The sequence below is a fragment of the Haliaeetus albicilla genome, chromosome 6, assembly GCF_947461875.1.
Source record: "Haliaeetus albicilla chromosome 6, bHalAlb1.1, whole genome shotgun sequence".
NCBI lineage: Eukaryota > Metazoa > Chordata > Aves > Accipitriformes > Accipitridae > Haliaeetus > Haliaeetus albicilla.
The window spans coordinates 11,347,797-11,363,929 of NC_091488.1; the positions used below are offsets into that span (position 1 = coordinate 11,347,797).

A 16,133-nucleotide genomic window follows, 5' to 3' on the forward strand; every position below is an offset into this window, starting at 1 on the left:
CTGTTGCAGCTAGAAAATCAGACTGCTTTAGTAAACATTGGTAAGAAGCATGCCCAAGCATGTTTTCCCAAAAAACCACTGAAGACTCCCAAATTCTTCTAAATAAGAAGAATAAAATGAAACAGAAAACCAGTGCAGGAGGTTCCTGTAGTGGAATTTAATAGCAGGGATAAACACAAAATATTTGAAAATTAGGAATAAAATCACTGTAAGTTTCACAGTGGGGGAAACAAACATTTTGCCATTATAACCTCAAATATAAAATTGATTACTCTCCAAAGAACATGTTTTCTGGCTTTTCTTAGGTACATATAGACACATACGTAGTTAAGATAACTATAAACTTTGAAACAATTCAGAATCCACATTACAAAGCAGGCTATAGTAAATGCAAAGTTCTTTCTTCCTCCCACTCCCCCCCCACCCCACTGCCCTTTCCTCCCTAGGAGAAGAAAGGATCAAGCTAAAGAACATAGGACCGTTAAAGGTAAGAGTACTACATCATGAGATGAGAATTAGGGTTTGATACAAAGAGACTGCCGGTGTTGTTGGTTTTTTTTTTTTCCTTTTTTTTTTTTGTTGAAATACAGTCTGAAACTTAAGGTATGTTTACATTTTTTAAAATTCCTTTTTAAATACAGCATATTTTCCTCAAGAATTATATTCAAACTTTTCAAAGCTAATGCATTTAAGACATTTTAAACATTCATTTACATATAAAACTCTGCCAAGTCCTTTCCCACAAGCTTAGCTGAGCGAATTCTTCCAATATTTGTGTACATTTCAATGGTGGCATGGGACAGATCCTGTTCAAAAGAAAAGAAACTATTATAAGCTTTATATACGTTTAGTAGCTATATGGTATTTCACACAAACTCATAACCAGTAACTAAGTTACTACAACAAAATGACCAGAATACATCACTTTATAGATTTCCCCTTGCCCCCAGCACATAACATAGAACAGTTTATAACAGGTCACCTTTTCTGCAGTTGGTCGTTATCCTGTATCCATGTTATAAATAGCAGAAGAAAAATAGCCTATTAAAAATTAGATAAGGCAACTCAAAACCAAAGTAATAGATAAGATACAGTTTCAAGCACTTCTTTACACTCCAATCCTCCTGTCTTTTTTTTGAAAGCACTTGTTTCTCAGTGACTATATGCCATTAGATTATCATCGCAGGATTGTGTAGTACAACATTCCAGGATACACCACAGCATAACATATTTAGAACAATATTAGAGTTTGCCCCAGAGACTCACGACTAACACCTCAAAAGCAAATCAACTACATATAGAACGTGGTACATGACTCTTTCACTAAAGCTGCACATAATACCATTAAGAACATGAAAGTTTGCAGTATGCAAACATACAATTAAACACAAAATGCTAAGTTACAATCAGCATAAGTATTTTCACAAGAGTACCTTAAAGGAATTTTGCCTGAAGCTATGCAATCCCAAATTGAAGTTTCTCAGCCATCTTTAAGCTTAATTTCCAACACAGCCACACTGTCTACATGTCACCTTCCTCACCTTGCCCTAAGCTTGTAGTAACAGTAACAAATCTTTCCCACAAAATTAGCAGTTAGAACACACTGTACACCACCACCAAACTTCTTTCTCAAGTATATAATAATCTCTGGCCTGATACATAAAAACATTTCACATCATACATACAAACCTGCAGCCTCTTCTGTCAGCAACCTTCCACAGAAGTTCATTCTCCTTCACTTAGTGCATTAAGAACTGCTCTATCCTTCAAAACAAATTGCTTAAGAGCTTCCAACTGCCTAAATATTTTGCATAGCATCTGTCAGTAAGCTTCTATTCCTATGGGGCAGGAAAATGACCTAAAATGAGCTCCAAAAGCCTTTTTTAGTCTATTTTTGATGTTTCTTACGGAGAGCCTAGAAAAATCACTTCTTTCTTTAAGAACTCACAGCAATGTCCTACAATAAACTAAGTGATCACTCCTTAACAGATCAGTATAACCAGAGAGGTCTTAGACACCAGCTACGCATACAAATGAAAAGCTACATTCCCCCAAAATTAAGGTACAAACCAACATGTGTGTAGATTTGACAGTCTTACAAAAGATTCTGAAGTTGTTGCATTAGACTAGTCACTGAATGAGAACAAAGCCTTTTCTGGTAATAAAAGCTCATCACTTCTTGGTTTCAACATGCCTGAAAAGCTGCATTTTATTTTACAGACTCATTAAAATTTTAAATTCAAATAAATTATCTTAGCTGTACCTAGAAATTTTAACTAACTCTATGTTCTTCTCCACTGAATACATGGATAAAATATGGGTAGACATAAATTGCATGTATTTATATGACAACTACATAGAAAACAATCTTTTATAGTGTATCTGATATCTAGAATTTCTGTTGCATAGAAGTGCAGTCAGAAATACAAACAGGAATGGCAATTCTTCCATTGGCAAACTCTGCAGATCCCACTTAGTTCCTTAAATTTAGGAAGATACTGCTGAATTCAGCAGAGATCTTCAGGTGCAACTTGGAACTGAATACGTAAGAGCAGCTAGCAATTCTGAAGATTTTAGTTCTAGTCCAGCTATCCAACTGGTCTTATAAAGAAATGAAGTATAAAATTGAAACCCGGTATCTTCAGACAAAATCCTTTGAGACTTTTTCTTTCAATAAAATTTTGTAAAAATAAGTACCACCTAGTTTTCAGCTAAAAAAAAAAAAAAAAAAAAAAAAAAATATCGCTCAGTTTTACTCCAACATTTCCCCAGAAAACTTTAACAACAGTACCGGAAATATAAGAAATTTCAGAGGAAAATTATTTAAGGAAAAAACCAAACACTCCAAACCTAAACACACTCTTGTGACAGTCAGGGTTTTGGGAGGTTTATTTAACAATCTTTTATTAAAAAAACCCCCAAAACAGAAGATCATGACAATGGCTCTTCAATAAGGGAGCTGTCAGGAAATAAAAATGAGTATTAAAGCACAATGAGAATTCTAATGTTTCAGTCTGTGCCAGCTCCAACTCTATCATCCACAGATGTCCCACAGTTTATATAAAAAATTCAACAGTATAACTTAAAACATGCAACACCCATTGCAAGATGCAAGTCTAAACCATTTAAAAGGAAGCTGAATTCACACGTCAATATTCTCCTGGGGAAGATTCAATTAATTCTGAATTTTGGGATAGCAGAATATGACAGCCATGACATTGGCTTTTTTAATAAGTACGTATACATACTTACAGATAATAACCTCCAACTCATAACTATAAATATTAAAGTTAATCCAAATATTTGAAACTCGGGGCCCATACAGGGGTCCAGTTGTAAAACAAATCAGCCTTGTTGCATTCAGTGTGTAAGCAATAACCTTTGATACCAAAATACAGAAATACAGATTTACATTCTCAATGTTACCTTCTCATGTTTGAAAATTTTAGCCCTATTCAATCTATAACGTAAACACGCAAAACTAATATAAATAACCAAAACTCATACTTACTAAGTAGTGTTTTTCAAAAGCTTCTACAGATGATAAGGCCTCTTTAAGTTTCTTATAAGGGCTCTGTGATGCATTGGCTTTAGAAAAAAGCAGAACAAGAGGTGTCACTTAAAAATACATTCCTATTTTAGTAACACGCTTCCCCGCCCCTCCCTCCAGCTTTTTCCTTCAGTAGAAAGTAGAGAGAAAACTTAAAACTAATTTTATGTGGGAAACATCACCAACACTTCGAGACAGATCATGAGTTCCTTCCCCAGGCTCTAAAATAAGATCAAGAAAGGCTGTTTCACAACTCTGTGTGTGCATGCACATGAGTGATGTTCAGGGTAGCAGGGTAAAGACAAGCAGCAATATAGTAACTGTACTAACTTTTCCACACAATACTTCATAAGGTTTATTCAACCTGGAAACCCACACAATTGTACTTAAATACCATATTGTACCAAGATATTCTCACAACTCCCCACTGCTGGATTTATAAATCAGCATGACAAAAGTATATTGTAATTTAAAGAAATTTTACTAATTTAAACAACGTGCTTCAAAAGAAAATGGTTAGCAAGACCAAGTGTTTTTCTGAAATAGCTTGCTCAGTTAAAGTCTTTGCCAGATCAAATATGTGTCAATATTTCTAGAAGAAAAGCGCCCCCATTTTAAATAAATACAACAGGCACCATAGCACTGAATTAAGAATCATACATCATCAAACCTGCAAGAGCAAGTGAAGCGTCAGCCTGTCAGCTAATGCTTCAAAGACACTAATTGTTCTAGCATATTTAACATCTGAAAGCTTCTTCCCTTCAGAAATATCTTTGTGAGTGATAAAATCCACAAGGAGTAAATAAATTTGATTCTTCAGCCTCTCAAATAATATCACTTGTAGCTCCAGTTGCAGGTTATCTATTTGCATCAGATCAAGGATTTCCCATTTCTTTTTCAAATAATTTTATTTTTAATACTTGTCTGAAACTATTAAAAACTTTATTCAAAACCAGTACTGTTCAAAGACTATTTACCTAAATGCTGATAAATGGAACATTAATGGAAAAACTTATACTTGCAACAGTAAGGAGGTGCATCGATAATTTAAAGTACTAGACACACATTAAAAGAACTTGTAAGAGATAACAGAGTTCTATCAATGTTTATATGTAATGTAGGGATACTTGGAAATTATTACGATTGATGTATTTATATACTGTGTATTTAAGACAATGTCAGTTATTAGAAAGAATGCGTACATTCCTGGTAATACCTGTTTCAGGGCGTTCTGCTCCCAACCCTGCTAACAGATCGACAGTTCTGTTAAGGTCTTCTGAATTGGGTCCCTTCTCTGATACAAGTCCACACAGATAACCCAGAGATTTTAACTATAAGAGAAACCAGATGTTTTTCAGTAGGCTACAAAATCAATATAAAATTCCTTTTATTCTATTACATCATTCCTATAATACAATTCCACTGCTGTCATATTATACTGCTTATAAGATCTGTATTACAGTTGCTTCATGGGAAGGAAACAGAGAACCTTTCAAAAGTTAACTGTTATTCTCACAGTAGAAATTAATTTTATTAATAATTAAATTGCATACAAGTTACTGACTCAGGTAACACTGGAACACATGCATATACACACACATCCCTACATGCATAACACCTAACCAGAATAAATCCTTCTGTTTTTCCATATAAAAATAGACAAAGCTTGAGATGTTTGGCAATAATCGCCAAAGATCATTTCTAATAACTGGGTCTGTATTTTTGAAAACTATATAATCAAGAAATGCAGGCAGTCTTCAGTACACTGATTAGACAAGCCTGCAAATTCACCCAAAGTATTGTATTCAGGTAAAAACCTTCTTGCAAAAGAGACAATTAGCATAGCTAATGGTGTTCAAACAGTGCCACACAACTACCATAGAATTCCTTCTAGACAGCAGCTGGTACACTTGATACCCAGAAATCAGCAGAGGATACTGTCTTAAAGAAGTTCAGTTCTGTTGGTCATTTGGTTAATTCATTTAGAATAACTCAACTACAAAGGTAAGCCCACAAAAGAAAAAAGGTCTCAGCTTTTCCATTTTATATGGTGTAGAGTAATATGACATGACCATTAACTTTTTTTTTTAATTCCACTTAATTTTGTCATTAGTTGCTAAGTTTCTTTCATTCCGTCTGTTCCACCTTACTGCTACTCATTATCCTACAATTTTTCCCTTTACCCTTTATGTCAGAAGAGCTATGAACAGGAGGAACATTTCCAACTCAGGTATACACCTTCCACAGAAACATGTAAGGAGCATGGGAAGAATCTGATGCACCCATCACCACTTTAAACAATTCTTTATTTCCTTTCTTCTGATCTCACCCTCCCCCACCTTTTTTTAAACAGTAACTCTTCACAGTGAAATTGTCTTTCTCTGCTTTTGTAATAAGACAAGGATCTTCTAGGGTCAGCCAGAGGATTCCTAAATCTACTGAAATATGAACAAACTATGATTAAAAGAAACAGAAATCTACAGGCTACGCAAACAAGAGGATGAGCTTATGCCAGTCTTCAACAACATCCATGAAGATCACAGTATGCTATTTCAGTAGTTTCTGGAGTTTGTCATCTTTCTAAACTGTTTTTCAACAGTGGAAAGCAGTAACAACCTTGGATACCAACTCTTACATAGAAACAGAATAAGTAGAACTTGTAAAGGTATTCACATAATCAGGGAGGGGGCTTAACCAAACTGAAAAGGCCACTTTACAACTTTTACTTTACGGTAAGGGGTGGTAAATGAAAAATTGCAAATTATTATTTATTTGCCTCTTTCGCAAGCCGCCAAACGTAACACCTTCAGTGAAGTTAGGATCTATTACTACCATACTAACATACTGAAGACATAATGAACTCTGTAAACAGATTGCTGTAATCTATATTTATAATGCTAAATGCATCCAAATCCGGGCAGCTTCTCCTGCTACAACTGAAGTTCACGCTCCTTCTCTCAGTCAACACGGACTGAGTTCTTTCTGGAGTTTAATTAGCCGGTCATTATCAAACTAGTGGTGAGTGAGGGGGGGACAAAGAGGTGAACACACCCTAGTTATTCCTAGGTCTCATCTGACAGTGGGAAAAGTGGATATAAACCTGGATGTCTCATCTAGACTAGGCTCAAGAAAATATACCAAACCCCATATTAAATTCCACAACAAAGTGCAAAATCTGTTCCACAGAAACAAAATTGTAATACCACACCTGCAACACATCATTTGCTCACCTTCTCAGTGGCATAGCTCCATAAGCCAACTGTGTGGGAAACATTCGCATCTATTTGAGCCCTATCACAGCAGCCTTCTATTCTTTGTAAGACTTCCAAACAACTCAAAAATACCCAGCAATCCAAAGCTCCAGGAGGAACAGAGACCTGAAGATGAACAGATAAAATTAACTGGAAAACAAACATTAGTCAGATGACAAAATACTTTCAGCAAAATACTTTTCTTGATACAATGTAGCAGAGCCTCTTGGAAGAGCTTACTCTAAGAATACACAAAAAACAGGCCAACTCTCACTACCTCCTGAATAATTTATATGTATTAGTTCATGAAACACGGACAGCTAAGCAACTAAACAGTGATTATATTAACTAGATTTGATACATTCACTAAGATGAAAGAGAAGGAAAAGAAGACTAATAGGTACTAGTAGTTGGAAAAACTCCAAAAATTTGGACTAAGCCCAAGGAAAGCAGAGTTAGGAAAAATTTCTGTAAATATACTACTACTTTCCTAAGGAGACATCGATCTAACTGTGACTGAAATTAAAACTACATTGAGAAGTAGATTAAAACACCTGAAAAAAGAAATTAGTCTAAGTTTCCTTCACAACAGTAAGTTTGTTAATCAAAGGATAAGACATCTGTCATGGAGAACTAATTAAAGAATGGAGATAAAAACAAACAAAGAAAAAAACCCACAGAAAAAAAAAAGAAAGAAAGAAAAAAAATACCAAGAAAGGATTATCAGTCAGGACATGATAGAGAAAGACAGGAGATTTTGATACTAGAATATTTCAAGAATCAAGATAAAGATGAGTATAACTAAAGATCTGGAATATAATCACAACAATGGTGTCTCAAAATCCTGTTCATAAACAATGCAAAAATATTCCTTTTAGAAAGACTACGGAAGTCTTGAAACACATAATAAACTAGGTAATTGACTAATGTGATAGGGAAGTTCAACGTGCAAGCACAACGCATTTGGAAAAAAAAAAAGAAGATCTTAATTCTGAAAGAATTTTCAGGAAGAGAAAGATCATCAGAGTAGTTTAGATTTCTGCTATGTCTTCAGTGGTGTCAAGCCATGTTAAGAGGTTTGTCTGTATTAAGAAAAAGGATCACAACAGGGACAACTACATGGCATGCACAAATAAGTGTCACTGTCTCGCCCTGAACACCCGCACTCAGTTTGGATCACCACATCAAGACAGAAAAAGCAGAAGTAAGAGATAGTGCAGAGAAGAGCCCCGAACGTTGGAGGCACAGGACAGACTTGCAGTGGAGCAAAAGGGGAACTGCAGGAAGTACCTTCAGAGATTTAGGAGGCTGCATGTATTTGTTTTGGAAAGAAAAAAAAAACAACCACACAACACACACGGAAAAACATACTAGCTATGGGAATTACATGTTAGTTTTAGAATACATGAAGGTGTTGGCAACGCATCTGAAGTAGATTTTCTGGTTTTAAATACAGATGAACAGATGGAATTTATGGAACTTACTATCACAATGTCAGGCAAAAGTTAGCAGCTACTGTTATAATAGCAGAGATAAAACTAACAGAGAACCAGACACCCATGGGATTAAGGACATGGATGAGTCACAAGGTGAAATCCAGAAATATTCTCATGCACACTATGCTGTTCTTAAAGATGTATTTCAATTCATAGACATCTGTGGTCCTACATGGAGGATGATCAGTGTACAACATCCCTGATAAAGCCTCTTTAGAGGATTAAAAAACATCAGCAGAAACTAAAGTATGGGAGGAGGAAGGATAAAGCATGAAGGCATGCAAGCTGACAAAAAGCTTTGAACACTGTCACTTGTTTCTACCTCTTTCTTCTGTCATTGGATGAGATAGCCAGAAACACATACGTAACCCAGAAGAGTATTACTGGGCACCAAAAGGAATCACAAAGAATGACAAAAGGCAATTAAAGCAGCGTCCAACTTGCAGGGCAGTAAGAAGCCCTACTGTAGATATTGTTTCTAGTTCAAAACTGCTTTTTGTTACAGACTACTAGCCTGCATATCAGCAACTTAACCGCTCTGCCTTATTTTCTTCAATACAACACTGTTATAGATTTAAATGATGGGAACTATAGTTCAAGTGACTGGTAATAAATCCAGGAAAGAAGCAGACAAATACCTACCATCTTAAGAACCTTCCAGGTGAAAACTAGAATATTTTAACTAAATACAGGGGGTTTTTTTGGATGTGATGTCTCCAAATTTCTTTCCAAAGACATCCTCATGATGAAACACTCAGCTGTAGCACTGTCACAATCTGTTATTACAGCATCATTTTGATAACTCGCAGCCAGTGCTTACTGTATTCTGGTCACCGACATCTGAACTTCAAAAATCTTGTTAGATCATCATTGGATAAAATCATTCACATAATGGAATATATTACACTGACTCACTTCTAATAGCTTGAGTTCTTGCACACAGTTGTGAAGAAGCTCCAACGCTCGCTGGGAAACCTCCCATGGCCTCTGCAGGAAGATTAATAACGTGCACTGGCGAGAAAATAGGTAACTACGCAAGTCCAGTAGAGTAGCTTCTTGATTCTGAATTAGCTCTCTCTTCTCCATGTCTATTGGTTTTCGGAGAATTAAACCATTCCAGCTTCTCACTGGCTGGCAAAAAAACGTCAGCCAGTTTGCACCATCTATGTAAATAAAGTTAATATCCAAAAATCAACCACTGCTTTCTATCAAAGCCTCTTCATCCTCCCTCCAGAGGTTGCAAGCTGGTTTATTCTTTCTAGAGTTTATCAAATGGATAAGTGACTTAAATGTCTTAACTTCGAAAACAAAACAAAAAAACAGCAGAACTTAGACAGCTAAGTAGATAACTGAATCTCAGAACATTCAAACCCCATAGGCATTTTGTCTTAATTGTGTATTTGTTATTAGTATAGTGGCAATCAGTTTGTAATGTATTTCTTAGCAATTAAGCATACCTGAAGTTCAAAACAAACAAGCTTTATCTACTTTAGTATTTCTTACTCAGCCATCTTGGATAGATGTGCCCCGACTTCCAGGTACAGCATCAGGTTCAGTCAGGACAAATATATTTCACTGCAATTACTCCTGCACTATATTTTTACCAGATTCATAACACGTACCTGATTAAAGCTGTTATGTAACAACAACATGTGCTTTAGCTCATTAAAACAGTTTAATGTTATTTGATACTCCTTGCACAATAATTTTTCTTGAAGAGCAAGTTTAATCTGCACTACAGAAGATTTAACACATATTTCTACTCAGTTTTGTAGTGACTACCAAGTGTCTCATGTAATTTGAGGCAAAACTGAATACACTTCTTCAGGACGCTCTTTACTGAATAACTCAGCAGTCAGCTGTGAAAACAGCAACTGTATCTCAACTAGATCAATACTTCAGTAATTACAGAGTTTCAGGGCTCTGTTTGTAATGATTATCGAGTCAAACACAGGTTTTCAATAAAAATTGCTTCTAAGCCTAGGAGATTAAAAACAAAACTTTAATAGACTACAACTGATGTTATAGTCTTGAGTTTGCATACAGCATAAAACAAGAGCACAAACTGCCTAGTGCATCTTCACTGCAATGTACCATCTTTTTCTCCCATGTACACATATGGTACCCAAAGCACTGGGTTGTTTAGCAGAAGCATAGTGAAGAAATTAATACACTTAACATTTATTTAACATTTTAAGACACTTACCACCAGCCCCAAAGTTGACAACATATTGAGAAAACAAGGCATCCAGTTCATCATACTGCACTAGCGCATCCTCAAATTGCTGCAGCATCTCAAAGACAAAGGCCAGTTCTTCCTTTTGACACACAAGCAATACAAGGAGCATGTTACTGATATTAGCCATGTCTGGTGTTACAGCCTGCCCCCATCCATATATATAGCTCTGGGAACTACTTTTTGCAACATTCTTCCCCTTCCAGTATTCACACATACAGGAAAACCTGCCACTGTAGCAGATGCACCATTTCTTCCTAACACAGGGAAGTTCACAAAAAATTAAGTCATACAGCTATGCCAGTAAATTTTATGTATCCAGATCCTAACTGACTACAAGATATTGTTCATACATCTATTAAAAGTTCAAAAGAGAGTTTCAAAAAACAAAAAAATTGCTGAAGACTCTTCTCCCATAATAGTAATAATTTTTTCCCCTCTGTTTACACTCTGAAGACACTAATTGCAGCATCAATAAAGATTCAGTTGTACACAGAGCAGACAGCCAAAGTGGCAAGTAGAAAAAGTCTGAGAATTAGATATATCATATGCAAGAGGTAGCACATGAAGTCAAAGGAGACATGAAGATGAGGTGGAATTGGTGTGGAGGACAGCACTGTACAGGGACCTGAAAACTCCACAGGAATCAAGACTTTCAGTTCTATTGAATGAGAGTTTCTTGCTTTTCTCTATACCAACTAAAACAAAGACCTATTTAGAAATACAAAAAAATTGAATTCAAGGCATTCTCTATATGGATTACTTCAAAATAGACACTTATGTAAAAATTATCTTCATACATACTGATAATAATCTAAACAAAGAAAGGATAGCAACATTCATATTAAATACCAATTACAAGTCTGAGTGTCTTTGCACAGGCACAGTAATGGGATATTTACCCAAAATCCAAGAGCAACTACTAAAACACTTTCTAGATGCAATTTGTTTGCTTCAGTTGAGGTTCACAAAACTTTGACAAGCCTGAAAAGATTCTGCTTCTGTAACAGCACTGTATTACAACGTAACACAAACCTGCTGCAAACAAGATCTAAAAATGCTACTTTTATACCAGTCTTCATATTTCTTGCCCCAACCCTCAAAGAACAAGCAGAACATTAAAAGTACCAGAAAACCAACTACAAAAAAAAAGCGCCATTATTAAAACTAGGACTCAAGTACTTTCTTCAATAAAAAGAGACTCTTACCTGGACCATGAAATACTCGCAGAAGCTCCACCCTGGCTCAGTCCTTTTCTCTCTCAAAGTTCTCATGTCATCTTCAAACTTGCCTAAGTTTTTGGTAAAAGACATGAGAAGCAATGTCCTGAGTTTGGTCAGGAAGGCATTCCAAGATTCCTGAGAACGGGAAGAGTCTTTCAAAGGGTCAGAAAGTACCACACATCTGTAAAGAAATTGATAAAAATTATTTTTGAGGAGGTAAACATAAAATTCACATATAAATGCACAGTTGAATATTGTGCACACCTGGCAGATTCAGAGTGAAAAAAAAATATAGTTTTTCATTCAACACTAATCAGAGGAAGAAACCAAGGTTGAGGGTTAAGTTTCTTTGTGGGCAGATATGTTGGGGTTTTGAGGGGTTTTTGTTTGGGTGGGTTTTGGTGGATTTTTTAAAACTTTTCCATGTATGTTTAAGTCTGTGGTATAGTTTAAGAGTTAAGCATTTTCCACAAAATGAGTGCTATAAAGCTTTACTTTTTTTGAAGCAAATAATGGATACATTATTCCAATTACTTAAACATAAGTAATGGTGCAGCCATCCAAGAAAAAAGTCTGCTTAGCAATACAAATCAGCCGAACAGTAATTACAGTTACTCCTGGCAAGGATTATGCAAGATACAAATCATGATCCATTAGATCACATACAGTCAGGCTTTCCCAAGTCCCTTAAAATAATCCTCCATAATATATTCTTACAGTATCTCAATTTGTTTTTACATGTCCTATGTGCTAAAACTTCCACTGCTTTTCTCAGAAAATAAATAAATAAACAGATCCCATTAATTCACAAGTAAATCAGCCTTTTTTAGAGCATTCTTCTTTCCTTGGATTTTCTATCACAGTTTAGCAACATTCAAAAACCTACCTATATCTCTAAAGACAGGAAAATCTCTCATCCAAATAACACAATTTGTGGTTAGAAAAGTCATCTTATCCTATGGCAAAATGATTAAACCAAGCCAATCAATCAGTTAGAAACCAAAAGCAAACTAGATCAGAGTTGTTGAAACTATTGGCCCAAATAGTCCTGTAATATATCAAACACTGTCTAGGTACAAAGAAAGTGCTGCCAACGTACAGCATGTTATAACATGCTGACCTGTCAGTCACTGTCAGCTCACACCAAGGTGCAATGAGTGCTTCCGTCTACTCTTTTCAACTTCAAATGCTTATCCTGCCACTCATTCTTAGGGGGAAAATCTGTTTAAAGTTAACTCTTAAGGTTAAAAGAAAAAAAAGTGTAATATATAATAGATTCAGTGCAATGTTTCAGAATAAGGAAGACAGTATCTATTAAAGTTAGTTTCAAATTAAGATTTGTGTATTTTGTTCACTTTAATGAAAGCAAAAACAATTTCATATATTCATTATTATTTTCCTTAGAATAAAAACATCTGAAGAAACTGGCTTTAAGTCAATCACCTCATAGTGGAAAGGTGATTAAGCGAAAGGCAGAAAGTACAATGGTAAAAAATGAACCCTATTGGTTTCATATTCCCCTCTCACTTCACTCCCACTACCTGTAATTACATTCTTGCAAGCACCTAAGCAAACAAAAAAAATGAAGTTCTAAAAACTGATTATTACCACACTGTTCCCCTTAAACCTCTCTTAGCCAGGAGGAGATACTTGAAAGCTTTTTGAAACACATTTCAAAGCCACCATGAATCCAGGAAGAAGCGAAAACAAACTTCTCCCTTTATTGCTTGTGTCAGTCTTCTTCAAAGCACAGGTCTTACGGTACCATCAGTTTGAATGCTGGACATCAAGGAAAGTCCTTAAATGAGCAAGGAACCTGTTACATAGGGAGTTGAGTTTTTAAATCAGTACGCTAGTCAAAAGGTTAAAATGTTTGCAAGTAAGAGAATGCTTACCTGTCACTTTGTTTATTACAGAAGTCATTCCTTATTTTATCTACTATAGAGGTTCGGGGAAGGATATTTGTTTTGTTCTTTTTCTTGGCATCACTCTCAACTACCACAATTAGCCAGTCCACTGAGTTGTGGGCCTTGAGAACATTCTGCCACTTGGTGATGTCATCCTTGACTGTAGTTTTGTACACTTCCGTGTCCTGGGATGGGAAGTGGTGAACCATCAAATCAAACAGACATTCTGAACAATTTCAAAAGGCAAATTTTGTTCCAACAGAAGCCAAACAGAAAGACATATCAAATAGAGTTAGTGACAATAAGTTCACTTACTGAAAGAAATCAAATGAGGTAAAGTATAGTAAGGTCTGGGGATTTGAATTTATTTCTAGTACTTTGGTTAACAGTAAATATATCTTAGTATTTGGTATGTTAATCATTCTTTAGATTACTGAAATGAAGACTTTTAAACATAATTTAAATTCTTATTTTACACATTCTTGAACTTTACAACAAAAAACATGTTTGAAATTACAAAGCTGAACTGTTTTATTCTCACACAGCAACAGAAGTGCGATATTTGTGCCTTCTAACACTGCTCAAATCTTCATCTGTTTAAAAGCTTTTTCATAATAATCAAAAAAATACAGAAGCATTGTTTGGCACTTTTTTGGCATCTGGGTTGATTTTAAACAGATCAATTCAGACAGCTCTTAAGGCTCTTCTGGATACTTTTTGATTGGTCACAGATCAAATGTCACCTTTGTCCTTCAACTGGATAATTAATTCATAAGAGAGGCCAACCAAAAAGCAGTGAACTGTAGATAAACAGGATTAAGACATTCCAAATCTTGCCCAGTTTAGATTGCTGACATGTACTAATACCTGACACATATGGAAGATGAACTAAAGAAAAAACACGTACGTTGAGATTTAACCTCGTGCATAGATCATAACTGAAATACTCTGGCCACATTTCTGTATTATGAAGCAAGTGTGCTGGGCTACCACAGTAACACTGTTAGATCCCAGGTTTTTTCATGACAAAGTACTGAAAATAGGTTATTCAAAAGCCTGTCCTCTTGGTGTCAAGCAACATTACAAAGAAAAACTGCTTATGGCAAAAAGTACTCAAGCTGACTAAGTTTTATTTCCAATAATATTGGGTATGCATGCTTATGCAACAGAGACTTAATTGTTCAAATAAGCATGAAAAGCAAATGAAAAATACCAGAGAGCACAAGCAGAAAGTTAAAACAATTTCATTTCTAAATCCAAGTACTCAGTTTTTCATGATGTTTTCCTAATACTTACACAGCATTCTGTCCAATAAATATGAAGAAAGGGAAAAGTCAAAAGGGCCTTATTCCCCTCTTTGGGTAGTAGCTCCTCTTTAAACTGAACAAAGTTAGATTCTAGATGAATCATCTTCGGAGCACGGCCATAAGACCTACAAAGTTTAAAAACGGAAATTAGTGGATGAGACATACGTAGCAGAATACAAAAATGAACATGCATTTTGGGGAAGAGGAATAAACTGAAATACTCTGGTACTGGAAACTCACAAACTACACTTACTGCAGTTTGTATAAAGTTAACTAAAATTTGGTATCACTTGAAATGAGATAGATGCTCCTTTTTGCAAGAACAGGAGCTAGAAGCTTTTCAGCTTTTATTAAAATATTTTCGGTATCTCTAGGACCTCTAAAAGTAGAAAATTCCAAACAAGAAAATTCCTAAAATACTTTTTTCCAATCAGAAAACAGTGTGCCATGCCAAACTCTTTGCAGGAAAGTACATCTAATTCCACATAAGTTCTACCTATATTCTCATTAAGAAGAAAGCACGTCACTTTCAGAACATGGCTGCCAAAGCACATCAAGGCACACACCAAGACAAACCCACAAACCACAAAACCAACAAGAGAAACACAGCATTACTATAATTTTTTTTTTTTTAGGTCAAGCTCAACATAGCTGACTGGAAATGATCATCCTGAACATCATTTACCTGGATTATCTAAGTTCTCCTTTCCTCAAGTCAGTTGCTATATTCAACTCAATTTATAGTAAGAGCTTCTCAGAGCACAAATGCACGCTGTCCCAAGTCTAAAAACACACACTGAAATAGCATCACAGAATAAAATGTAAGATTACCTTCTCCATTCCATGGGTTCTCTAGGAAGCTGCTGAGAAAGCGTAGGATATAAGGAAGTAAATAAATTCTGATCTCCAGCACCTGAAAGTGAACAGCATTCATCTAGTTAGACAGTGGTTCACATCCCTTCTGTAGCTGGGCCTACCACGAGAAAATTAGCATTAGCACACGTTTTGTGCTTTACAGGGTTTGATTCTTCCGTCCCCATTATTCCGGGGCTGCTGTTAATACGAAGCAGCTCCCTGACCACCACGCTGTTCTTGCTGCCTTCAGAAACATCAGGTCTGTTAACACGGCGCAAGTCCCCTGGAGCTGGCCCTACACTGACACA

At 35.8% G+C, this 16,133-nt stretch overlaps 1 protein-coding gene across 1 annotated transcript in view; it reads right to left on the reverse strand.

Moving 5' to 3' along the window:
- TRAPPC10 (trafficking protein particle complex subunit 10) overlaps positions 1-16,133 on the reverse strand; it is a 43,154-nt gene that overhangs the window by 18,702 nt on the left and 8,319 nt on the right. The window contains exons 2-11 of the mRNA XM_069785012.1: positions 15,802-15,883; positions 14,960-15,095; positions 13,652-13,848; positions 11,742-11,937; positions 10,504-10,615; positions 9,213-9,460; positions 6,781-6,927; positions 4,767-4,881; positions 3,512-3,588; positions 715-806 (exon numbers count right to left, since the gene is read on the reverse strand). Coding sequence (XP_069641113.1) covers positions 715-806; positions 3,512-3,588; positions 4,767-4,881; positions 6,781-6,927; positions 9,213-9,460; positions 10,504-10,615; positions 11,742-11,937; positions 13,652-13,848; positions 14,960-15,095; positions 15,802-15,883 — 1,402 coding nt within the window. The remainder of the gene's footprint in view (positions 1-714; positions 807-3,511; positions 3,589-4,766; positions 4,882-6,780; positions 6,928-9,212; positions 9,461-10,503; positions 10,616-11,741; positions 11,938-13,651; positions 13,849-14,959; positions 15,096-15,801; positions 15,884-16,133) is intronic.